The 12988-nt window shown below is 40.8% G+C and overlaps 1 protein-coding gene across 1 annotated transcript; it reads left to right on the top strand.

Moving 5' to 3' along the window:
- Positions 1-486: 486 nt before the first annotated feature.
- Positions 487-7882, top strand: LOC103707801 (glutamate receptor 2.8-like). Its single transcript, XM_088716672.2, has 5 exons — positions 487-874; positions 977-2325; positions 5802-6114; positions 6649-7055; positions 7181-7882. The coding sequence occupies exons 1-5, from the start codon at positions 574-576 to the stop codon at positions 7736-7738; spliced, it is 2928 nt and encodes a 975-aa protein (XP_088572798.2). The 5' UTR covers positions 487-573; the 3' UTR covers positions 7739-7882.
- The last annotated feature ends 5106 nt before the right edge of the window (positions 7883-12988 follow it).

Below are 12988 nucleotides of genomic sequence, written 5' to 3'. Positions count from 1 at the left end.
TTCTAAAATATCGTAAAATTTTAATATATATTTAATAAATAAATAGAGATAGTATTTTTATATAATAAAATAACTATAAAGTATATTGCATAGGATTATTCCCCAGAAACTCTTGGTGAAAAATTCCCCGCCATGCGTTCTGCCGTGTTCCACTTTTTGTTGTTAAACGGCGAAATTCCGCAGACCACGTGGGGCCGACAGTGACATCTCTCGCAGAGTCGCGAGGATTGCGCGTGTAAACTCCCTCTTTTCATGCTAGGTTAAAAAACGAATCTAATAAATTGCCAGTAAGTTAATAGATGTCATTCGATCTCGAGATTCACGCCAACAAACCAAAAACAGAAAAAAAACAAAGGCCGCCACAAGTTGCTAGAGAGCGCTGCACCCGAGATCAGCTTCTCTTTTAACCGCAGAGATTCTCTTACTCCTCGCACCACCGGTCTCCTGACTTCCTTCCTTTGAGGTAAAAAATTAGACACCTGTCGCGACCGAGCCCCCGATATATCTCCGCCCCGCAGCCCCTCTCTACCCCCTCCTGCCCATTTCCGTATACCATCACGCTGGCTAACCCCAATGAGAGACTCTACTCTACTTCATCTCCTCTTTACCCTCTTACCTCTCTTCTCGTCCGTCTTCTCCGCCCCACCACCACCACCACCTATTCTGCATGCTCCTCCACCGCCGCTGCCAGCAGTGCCCGCGGCGTTTAAAGTCGGCCTGGTCCTTGACATGAACTCTCCGGTGGGGATGGTGTCGCGCACATCCATCAACATGGCCCTCTCGGACTTCTACGCCGCCCGCCCCAACTCCACCACCCGCATCATCCTCCTCCCCCGCGACTCTGCCGGCGACGTCGTCTCCTGCGCCGCCGCCGGTACTCCCCGATCTCTCCCTCCACTTGCCACCCACTTACATACCCTTCCTTGCTTTTTCCGTCATTGACCGTTGGCTAACGGGCTACTGCTGACTGGTGCAGCTCTGGACCTGATGATCAACCACGAGGTGCACGCTGTCCTCGGTCCCCAGAGGTCCGTGGAGGCGTCCTTCGTGGCGGAGCTCGCCACCAAGGCCCACGTCCCCGTGGTCTCCTCCTCCGCCACCAGCCCCTTGCTCGCGCCTTCGCAAACGCCCTACTTCATCCGCGCCGCCCCTATCGATGCCGCCCAGGTCGGTGCCCTTGCCGCCCTCGTCCAGGCCTTCGGGTGGCGCCGCGTCGTCCCCGTGTACGAGGAGTCCGACTACGGCACACCCCTCATCCCCTTTCTCATCGACGCCCTCGATGCCGTCGGCGTCCAAGTCCCCTACCGCTGCGCCCTCCCCACCTCCGCCTCCGACGAGCGCATCTATGCCGAGCTCTACAAGCTCATGACTCAGCAGACCCGCGTCTTCCTCGTACACATGAACTCCACCTTCGCCCGCCGTCTCCTCCGGTTCGCCGAGAACGCCAGCATGATGGCCGAGGGCTACGTCTGGATTGCCACCGAGGGCTTCACCAGCCTTCTCCCCTCGTTCGATCCGGCGGTCGTGCAGGACACCATGCAGGGGGTCCTGGGCGTTAGGCCTTTCGTCCCGCGATCCGGAGCGCTGCACGAATTCCGGCGCCGGTGGAGGCGGGAGTTCTGGAAGGAGAACCCCAATTGTACCGATGCCGACGCCGCCGAGCTCACCAATTTCGGGCTCTGGGCCTACGACGCGGCCTGGGCCGTCGCGATGGCGGCCGAGAGCCTCGGTCCCGTCGGCCAAGAATTCGTCGCATCGAGAAACGGTTCGACCGATTTTTCCAAGCTGGGGGTCTCCCGGACCGGCCCGAAGCTGCTGCAGGCGATTTCGCAAACCGAATTCGATGGGCTCGGCGGGAAATTTCGGCTGGTAAACGGGGAGCTAAACGTGTCGGCGTATGAAATAGTGAACGTGATCGGGGAGAAGGGGAAGAGGATCGGGTTCTGGACGGCCAGGTACGGGCTGACGCGACGATTGAATTGGAGCAGCGAGAGCCCGTACTCGGCAGCGAGGGACGGGCTGGGACCGGTGATATGGCCGGGGGACTCCACGGCGGTGCCGAAAGGGTGGCAGATGCCGACGAGCGGGCGGAAGCTACGGATCGCGGTGCCGGGGCCGGTGGAGCCGGGATTCCGTTCGTTCTTGAACGTGGAGAGGGATCCGGCGAGCAACGAGACGAAGGCGAGCGGGTACGTGATCGATGTATTCGAGGCGGCGGTGAGGCAGCTCCCCTACGCTCTGCCGTTCGAGTACTTGCCCTACCAGAACCCCGAGGGGAAGAGCGCCGGGGATTACAACACCCTAATCCGAGAAGTCTTTCTCGAGGTTGGTTGATTTCCTTTATTATTACTTTTCTTCTCGGACCAGTATTATTTTGACATCACGTGCGGAAACATCTATAGTTAAAATATAAAACATTACTTCCTCTTCGTCTCGATCTCTACCTAGGTTACATTTTGCTCCACCAAAAACTCTTTTAAGAAAACAAATCAAGAAAATCGCTGATTAGTTCAATTAGTACAGTAGGATACCAGAATGTTATGTTGTTAGAGAAACAACTCTTGCTGCAGTACTTAATTGGGCAAATTATGTTCTGCACCATATGCACCAACGTAGTCGTGGACTACACCAATTAGCTTGTTTCCTTCTCGTGGGCCGATCACTAAGACAAGCGCATGATGAATGAGATCCACAGGAAAGAGATGAGATATGGGGTGCCTGCAATATAAGGTATAATTTCTTGCTTTTTTTAGCACACATCTAACCCTTCTCATGAGTTCACGTGATATGCAGAATTGTTCATCAAGTTCTTTTTGTACTAAAGTTTAGTATAACATTGTTCATCAAGTTCTTTTTGTACTAAAGTTTAGTATAACATAAGAAGGATTGGATCACATATGTGGAAAGCCACTTAAAATAGTTATATTTGTTCGGGCTGGTAGGAACCAATGGTCAAGCTAACAAGTATTGACCTAGCCCACCAACTTGACAACTCTGACCAGTTCTAAACCATAGATTGAATGGTAAACACTGGGTTTGGGTTAGATGCATGGTTGACCAAATTAATTGGCTAGTCTGACTTACTGTATCAAATTGACTTGATCAGGCCTCTGGCCGCAAGAATTGATATTTAGGTCTAATCACCTTGCTGTAACTTTTAGGCAACCATGCAGCAACCATCAAAAGTCGGAGGATATCCATACAGCCTCTAATACCTTGCACACGAGGATTTCCAAGAACTCAGACTCGCATTAGAAATCATGTATAGGACTTCTTCTAAATATTTTCGTAGCATAAGTGTCTGTTGAATAGAAAGTGTACAGAAAAAGAACCCCTCTCCAGTATACGAGATATATATTTCCTCTCCTATTAGGTTGTCTAAGTTCTTATCCATACCACTCCTGCTCATCAAGGTACTAATGCTTGAGAGATTCTTAACCTCGTTACTCATTGACCATGTATTTTTAGTGCATGTCTCTAAATGAAAATAATTATGTTTTATTCTTTTAACTGCAAGTGAATTATTCTTCCGCTGTTTCGCCCATCAAATTTTGATGATACCAAATGAAGATAGGAAAAATAATGCATAAAATTTGTATTGTTTGTTGTAGATACATTTTGTGTTTCTCTCTAGGATAAGTAAGCTGTTCTTCATGGATATACTGACATGAATATACTCAAAAAAGTCTATATTGTTTTTTGACAAAAACACATTATTATTTTGTTTTTCTGAGAATATATTATAAATTTTCATTGACGGTACTTGATGAACAAATAGATGCATACCTTTCAAAAAGAGGGGAAAAAAATTGAGGTTGACTTGCAACTCATTCCGCATACTGAATTCCAAGTCAACTAGCCTCTTGACCAGAAAAATTGCTGTGACACGTTTCAGATTGAATGTCATTCTTATTTCCTTGAAGAAAAAGAAATCAATACACTCCTCATATAAATTCTTAAACAGAAAAAATAATTAAGGTTTGATTAGATTTGAGGTCAACTTAAAATAGCGGAAAAATATGCATATTTACCATGCTTTCTTATGATGGATGCCACCCGCTCCTAGTTTTTAATGTTTAAATTATTAAGATATGCTCAAAGTCCTAGCTACGATTTCTAACCTAATCGGGATGAAGGCACCGGCGGCTTACACTAAAATAAGATTTCAATAACTGCCAACTTGATGACAGCTTTTTCGTCCTTTTGCCTCATTTTTTTTAGAGTCGCTTAATTTGCTGAGGATTAGGATGAGGACACCGCATGCTCATATATAGCACCAATTACGAATCCATCCATTTTTATATACCCCATTCATTAAGCATGCACATTAGTGCACTGCTATAGAAATGAGTGGCTATAATTAATGACATGTACGACCATATAGTATCTGCAGCATAGAGTATAGTTTCTCTACTGTGACCGGAGCATAACGTGACATAAAAAAGAACGAACTATCTGATACCTTTATCCTCACATGGTGCACTTATCCTCGCGGCCTAATGTTTATGAGTATAGGCAGTAAAATAGCATTTTCGAAGTAACAATTAATTGCTGGTTGAAGAGAGGGTCATATGATCCCTTTGGAAAGCTTAAATTTGCCTTCTCTTCTCTTTTTTTCTGTATTTCAAATGATAACCAAGAGATGTTTTCTTTTTAAGATATAAGTTAGGATTTCCGAATTGTTTGCGTTGTATTTTATTTCACCTGTCCCCTCTATTATAGTTATCATTGATTTTTTTTTTTTTGGTGAGAAATTTTTGTTGACTATACTTTTTTCTCTTCTTTCCCTACAAACCAAACGAGTTCTATTTTTTTATTTGGTTGGAGTTTTCTTAGAAGTTGGGAAAGTACCATTTCTATAGGAAAATAGTATTCCTATAGAAATAAGATTTCCATATTCCATGAAAAAAAAAAATTTATAGGGAGCATGAAAAAGATACTTTCCTACTGGTTGGGAATTAGAGTTTTTTTTTCCAAAACTACTCTTAAGCCAGTAAAATCCATAGATAAGATTTTCAGCAAAAAAAAATCCATAAATAAAGTCTTTTTCTTTATTAAGGGTATATAAGTATTTTCATATAATTTTCTTAAAAAAATAAATGCTCAACCAAACATAAGCCACTCTAGAATATGATACCTTCTTATGATCAATCAAATATGCCAAAACTATTTCCCCACGCATCATATTCCCAAGAATCGATTTTTCAAAAAAAATATTTTAATGAGAAAATTTTTTTCCGCGAACCAAATGAGTCGACAGCGTATTTGAAGTGGAGATTCTTTCTTTTTAATTTTTAATATCATTTTATAAGCTTATTGCAGTGAGGTGTGGTTGGGTAGATAAGCCCCATTTACAATATGAGGCTAACTAGATAGAAGCTCGCTGATTAGTTGTGTGTGTTATCACCGATCCACAGCTACATTGGTATAACTAACTTCATCATTCCAGCTATTGACGTAGCTACTATAAAATATAGAAGATAAATGGTCACACAAATCACTTTATACCAAATAAAATGTGACAAGCACTTACCCGATACTAAATATACATAAAAGGCTAGCATCATATTCTAGTTACACTTAACCAGGTAGAAACAATTCATACAACCAATTGAATAGGATCACCAGATATTCCAACCCCTACAGTATTAAAGTCCATAAGACCATAGCGTTAATAACCATATATATATATATATATATATATATATATATATATATATATATATATATATAATAGTGATAATAACATGCATGGTTTATGGCCATTTAATGCAAGTGGTGGTGGTCAATGCCTTTCGCAGACCTATGATGCCGTGGTGGGGGACGTGACGATCACGGCCAATCGATCCCAGTACGTGGACTTCACGCTGCCTTTCACAGACTCGCTCGTCACCATGGTGGTCTCAATCAAGGATGAGCACAGCAAGAATGCCTGGATTTTCCTCAAACCTTTGACTGCGAATCTGTGGTTGGCGAGCGGTGCCTTCTTTGTGTTCACTGGTATCGTTGTATGGGCTTTGGAGCACCGGATCAACGAGGAGTTCAGAGGCCCACGGAACCACCAGATTGGCACCGTCTTCTACTTCTCCTTCTCGACTCTCGTCTTTGCTCACAGTTCGTACTCTTCCTCCTCATCTAAAATTAACATGGATAATTTTGTTTTCGTTTGCTCTGTAGTGTCCTCCTTAAAAATTTAAAATCCATTATTTAGTTTAATATCCAATGAGACATTTGTGATCTATAGTGTTTGAGAACATTAATTATAGGTTGCTCTGTTCTCTGTCTCTCATCGGCCGTGGTAATAATTTTTGAAACAAATGAAAACCTTTTGGTTCTAACAGATTCCAATTTTTTAAGGTAAAGAAAATATATTACATTAATATGTCTTTTCTTAATTATAGCATAGTAATTTCATCTCTACGTCCTATCAACCTCAATTCTTTCTACGTTATAGTTTTGCTTACTAAAAGAAGTGTTTTCGTGCATTACTGAATTATTCTAATGTTGTTTCCCAGCTTCCCTACTGCATATGCTTTCCGTGCACAGCCATTCTCAGTTCTAGCAAGTGACGACTATGACAATTTTAGTAGCACTAACATGTTAACGGTGCGACGCCTAATTTTTGCGTCTTTTTGCATGGGAGTGCAGGGGAGAACGTGGTGAGCAACCTATCAAGGTTTGTGGTGATCATATGGGTCTTTGTGGTGCTCATTTTGCAGTCCAGCTACACTGCTAGCCTGACCTCAATGCTCACAGTGCGACGGTTGACGCCGACTGTGACAGACTACAAAGAACTCAAAGACCGGGGAGAGTATGTGGGCTACCTTCAAGACTCCTTCGTGAAAGGTCAACTGTTGAAGTGGGGCTTTGATCAGTCGAAACTGAGGCCTTACAAATCCCCCCAACAATATGCGGACGCATTGGCAAAAGGAAGCAAAAATGGAGGTGTGACGGCAATAGTTGATGAGATCCCATACCTCAAAGTCTTCCTCAAAGACCACTGCGATAATTACACCATGGCCGGCCAAACCTACCAGACCGGTGGATTTGGCTTTGTGGGTCTCCCTCTCCCTCCCTCCCTCCCTCCCTCTCTCTCTCTCTCTAGCAATGAAGCACGCATGCTTGTAATGCCTTATGATGAAAATATCCTCATTGTTTTTGCTCTCTGATGCTCACGCAGGTCTTCCCAAAAGGCTCACCGTTGGTCCCAGACCTCTCAAGGGCGATCCTGAACATAACAGAGGGTGATGAGATGACCGAGATCGAAGGGAGGTGGTTCGGGGATCAGTCCAACTGCCCAACCCAAGGCAGCACCCTCTCTTCCAACAGTCTCGATTTTAAAAGCTTCTGGGGCCTCTTCCTCATCACTGGATTTGCTTCGACTGTATCCTTCCTCGTTTATTTGGTCTCCTTCTGCTACAAGAACAGACGTGCCTTGAAGACCATTTCCTCGCAGAGCTCTCTTAGATGGAGGCTTCACTCCATTGCCAGGCTCTTCGATGAGAGAGACCTCTCATCACATACATTTAAGAGAGCTGCGCTCGAGGATGGATCGACAAGGGGAAACAAAGATCCTCCCGCCTCTCCTCATCCCAACTATCCACAAAGCCCGATGAGTATTTCTAACCATACCTACGAGGAAGGAGCTACGCCAATGGAGCTTGAGACTGTGTGCCCAACCCCTGTCAGCCAGAGTCCGGAGACACCACCGCGTGAGAGTCCTGAGGCAAGTGGCTGATGGTGCCTTTGTTCGCGTACTCAGACTGGGTGAAAGCTTGAGATTCTTGCATGGCAAACAAACTAGTGGTAGCTATATTGGCAGGATGGACTCAAGTTAGAGCTATATGAATTTGCTTTAAAAAAAAAAAAAAAAAAACTCGTGATTGCTAGACTTTAAGAGTGAAAGCTCCTCTACGTACATCCTGTTGAAATCAGTAAAGTTGGTTCTCCGAAATAGTCCGATTATATAGTTAATCTAGATTCATACAAAGATCATTTATGTACTTATCAATCTTTACATCTTTCTATAATGTATGTGCATTTTTCCATACAATCTTCATTACATGTAATTAATATGAATGTATATACTACAAGTCCCCATAAAGTCTATAAAATACCTTTCTATCGGTTCTATTTAAGAATACAACCAAAAGTTGATTGTTCTCCATTTTTGTATTGAGTTGCACGAATTAATTATTCACTCTGTGTGTAGCTTGCTTTTTTTCTTCACATTGTGGTTGGCGGTCTTGGGCTAGTGTGACTTTAGTTACACTATCATTTCTTACATGATAACAGAGTTACAAGAGTGGTAGCTGGTACGTGACAAGATCCTTTGATGAAGAAAATCAGCTGGTGCTCTAAGATGGATATGAGTTGTCTTATTAGTGGACTTAGTGTGGAATTGCTAAACCAGTCCAATTATAGAGTATGGAGAAAATGTATGGAGTCTTATCTTGTCGATGAAGACTTGTGGAGGGTTATGGATGGAGTTGATACAACAACTCTAGAAAATATTGTATAAAATGCTGAAGCTCTCAAGCGATGGAAGCAGAAAAATGCTGAGGCAGCAAGGTAGAATTCGTTTTGAAGCGATTTATTTCTCATGGGTTGTTTGATCATATTATATGGTGTAACTCTACAAGTGAAATATGGTAGAACCTTGACAGATTATTCAATAAAAAAGTTGGGGCTCAGATGCAAAAGTTAGAGAATAAGTTGGCAAATACAGCATAAGGTGATCTCTTAATTGCCCAATTCTTTCTAAAAATTAAAAATATGTGTTCAAAAATTTCTCTTTTGGATATGAAGGAACCAATTTTTGAGGCACAATTGAAGCGTCATATTGTTTGTGGCTTGATATCAGAATACATTCCTTATGTTACATTAATCCAAGGATGGGCTCAACAACCATCCTTGGAAAAGTTTGAGAACCTCATGTCCTCACAATAATCCTTGGCGTAAGAAATGGCTGGTGTTTTAATAAAGCTTGAAGAAGGAAAAACTTTGCTCACTGGAAAGAAGACTTTTAAAGACAAAGAAAAGAAGAATAATTCAAGCATGAATAGTGATGCTGCTAATCCTTCAAATAAAGGTAACAAGAAGACCTTTAAGTATTATCGATGTGGTAACCATGGGCACATAAGAAGAAACTGTCGTTTCAAGTTGAAAGAAAGCAATGTGGTTGAAACCCAAAAGTATGATAATTCTCAAATGAAGAAGAATAGGAAAAGTGCTTCATGGCTAAGACAACCACTGTTGATTCTATGGCTTCAATCAATTTTGATAATGACCAGATCATGGATTGTGGTTGTGGCCATTATTTTACTGGAGATGACTCAAAGTTCTCAAGTTTTTGTCACTATGAAAGAAAAGATTCTATTGTAACAAAAGACAATACTATCCATCATGTCGAGAAGAAAGGCACTGTTATTATCAATGGCAAAGAAGATGATTCTGTTACACTTAACATCATGTTTCATGTCCCAAGTATGAAGAAAAACCTCTTTTTGGTGGCGAATGCAGTAGATTCCGGTAACTATGTATTGTTTGGTCCAAATGATGTGAAGTTTCTCCAAAATATTAAAGTGTTGAAGGCTGATGTCATCCACACTGGTAAGAGAGTTAATGATTTACTTGTTTTGTCCGCTTCTACATTTGATATTGAGAAGATGAGTAGCAATAATAATGCATTCGTATAGCATGCTAGACTTGGGCATCTTAACATGAATAAGAATCATAGTGCAAAAGAACGTGGTAAAAGGGCTTCCAAATTTAACTAATTTTGGTAATAAAGAAATTTGTGAAGGTTGTCAATATGGAAAGGCACATTGTCTCCAATTTGACAAATCTCTCTTAAGGTGCAAGGCTCTACTAGAACGTGTTCATAGTGACTTAATGGGACCAACTAGAAATCCCCTCTTATTTTGGATTTCATTACATGTTAATTTTTGTTGATGATTTTACAAGATTCATGTGGGTTTATTTTGTAAAGCATAAGTCAGAAGTTTTCACCAAATTTTGGAGTTCAAAGAGACCTTAGAAGGTGAGCTTAGGATGAAAATCAAGTGACTGCAAACAGGTAATAGGGGGCAATTCACTTCCGATGGGTTCTTCTCTTTTTGCCAACAATATGGCATTAAGAGAGAACTTAGTTGTGTTGAAATGCCACAGCAAAATAGAGTCGCTGAGAGAAAAATCAGGCATTTTATGGAGACTTGCAAGAGCTGGTTGTATACTAAAAATTTATCCAAAGCCTTATGGGCAGAGGGTATGAAGTGTGCAGCATATGTGATTAATTGAATGCCCCTTATCCCAACAAACAAGAAGTTTCCATGTGAGTTGATGTTTGGAGAAAAGCCAAGAGTCCAACATCTAAGAATTTTTGGCTCTATTTGTTATGTTCATGTACCGAAATCTCAAAGAAGCAAGTTAGATGCAATAGCATGAAAGTGCTCTTTTATTAGATACGATGAAGGGAAGAAGGGATGGAAGTTTATGGATCCGAGGACTCACAAATTTATTGTTTTTAGAGATGTTGTTTTTGATGAAGTTTTTTCATATTATGGTCTAAATGGAGCTGCACTTGAGCAAGGAAGATCCAACTCTTTGGAGATTAAAATGACAACACCATATGACTCTTCTCCTCAATCATCATTAGGAGAGCAAAGTAAAAATGAGAGATCAAGTTCTCACCGAAGTAATAGACAACAAAAAGGAATTGATGAATTGGTGGCTAGTAATCCATGGCCAAGGAGAATAATTGTCAAGCTTGCTCATTATCAGGATGAAAATTTTGTGAGTGCTTATTCTTGTTTCTTTGCCAATCCAATTGATGATGAGGAACCCTCTTGCTATGATGAAGCTAAAGGTATCAAGGAGTGGAAGCATGCCATGGATGAGGAGATGAATGCTCTTATGAAAAATGAAACTTGGGACCTTGTACCTAAACCCAGAAATGTGCAACCTGTTTCATGTAATGGGCGTACAAGATAAAAAGAAAGGCTGACGGAAGTGTGGATAGATTCAAAGCAAGGCCAGTTGCTAGTGGATTTTCTCAAAAATATAGAGAAGATTATGAAGAGACTTTTGGTTCTATGGCTAAGATGATTTCAGTCCGTGTTGTGTTAGCCTTAGCAGCTTGACAAGGATATCTATATGGAGCAGTGGCTTGGTTATGTTTTCTAGCACTCATCCAAATTTTGTGTATAAGCTCAAGAAAGTCCTTTATGGGCTAAAACAATCTCCAAGAGCTTAGTATGGTAAAATATCTCAATATTTGTAATTTTGCGGCTATGTTGCTTCTAATTCAGATCTAAGTTTGTTTATCAAGAAGCATGAAGGATTACATGTGATTATTTTTTTGTATGTAGATGATATGGTAACAACATGCAATGGTGGAGGAGAAGTTGCAAAACTTCAAGAAGAACTCTTTATTCGATTTGATATAAAGAAATTGGGAGACATAAGTCATTTTCTTGGATTAGAGGTGGAGAAGGCCAAAAATAGAATTTTTGAAATTCTGAAAATTTATGTGGAGAAGCTAGTTGACATATTTGGATTCAATCAAGGAAAAAAGTGCTCCACTCCTCTTGATGTGAATGTGAAACTGAAAAGTGACCAAGGTTTCCTTTTGGCTGATCCTCAGCCTTATCATACTGTAGTTGGTAGTCTTTCTATATTTAACCATAATAAAGTCAGATATTGTTTTCTTTGTTGGGCTGACTAGCCAGATTAGGTGAGCACCACAAAAGCCACATTTGGAGGCAACAAAGAAGAAGTATGGTAGTTCTACACCTGATATGGGATTATTCTATAAAAGGGGAGCTAATCTTTCTTTGCTTGGCTACTCGGGTGCTTATTTGGGAGGTGACTTAGATGATCGAAGGTCTACATCTGGCTATATTTTCTTTGTGGTGATACAAATATTTTTTGGTATAGTGAAAAGCAAGATTCAATTTTTTTGTCAACCTCAGAAGCAGAACACAAAGCTAGTGCTCTTGCTGCTTAAGAATGTGTTTGACTTCAATGACTTGTTGAAGATATTCATTCACTTATCCACAAGACAACCATACTTCTTGGTGACAATCAAAGTGCTATAAAGCTTGCAATAAATCCAATATGTCATGCTAGAACAAATCATATTGAGCTAGAGCATCACTTCATTCGTGAAAAGTTCTTGATGGCACTATTCATGCATGCTTTAGACTTGCGAAGTCAAGAGAATGTTGCCGATATTTTCATCAAGTCACTCTCTGAAGGATAGTTTGAGTCACTCTGTACTAAACTCAGACTCGTTTCCAAAAAATCACTTGAAAGAGGAGTGTTGAAATTAGTAAAGTTCATTTTTTGGAATAGTCTAGATAATAAGTAATCTAAATTCATGCAAAGGTCATTAAAATATTTATGTACTTATCCATCTTTACATCTTCTTATAATGTATGCTCATTTTCTGTAGTCTTAATTACAAGTAGTTAATGCGAATGCATGTACTAGAATTCTTCATAAAGTCTATAAAATACCTCCTCATCAATGGTATTTGAGAACACAACCACAAGTTGATTGTTCTCGTATTAAGTTTCTTCAATTAATTATTCACTCTTATTCATCTTTGGAGTCCTCTATGCATAATTTGCTTGTTTTTTTCATATTGTAGTTGGTGGTCTTGGGCTAGTGTGACTTCGGCTGCACTATCATTTCCTACAGATCTTGGCATTATTTCTATAGTAGATGAGGCGTCTCGTAGCTGAAAGAGACAAAAAGACTCTTCAGCTAATAGATAGATGCTAATGTGGATAGTATCTCATACTATCATGCAAGTTCGAAGAGATGGACTATGGTAATATTTTGAAGTACTGGAAGAATGATCCACGAATATCAAACTTTAAAGCCACTATTATGAGCTTCCAATGGTACTGAGAAATAGCTTCTTCATCTAAAAATAGAGAAATTATCCAAATCTTTAAAAGAAAATAGTTGGCAACTTGAGATT

Source organism: Phoenix dactylifera, chromosome 2, assembly GCF_051530095.1.
Source record: "Phoenix dactylifera cultivar Ajwa chromosome 2, Ajwa_hap1_PhDact_Kaust_v1.1, whole genome shotgun sequence".
Taxonomy (NCBI): Eukaryota; Viridiplantae; Streptophyta; class Magnoliopsida; order Arecales; family Arecaceae; genus Phoenix; species Phoenix dactylifera.
The sequence above is the reverse complement of the archived record's forward strand: the minus strand, read 5'-3'. Positions and strand labels throughout refer to the sequence as shown.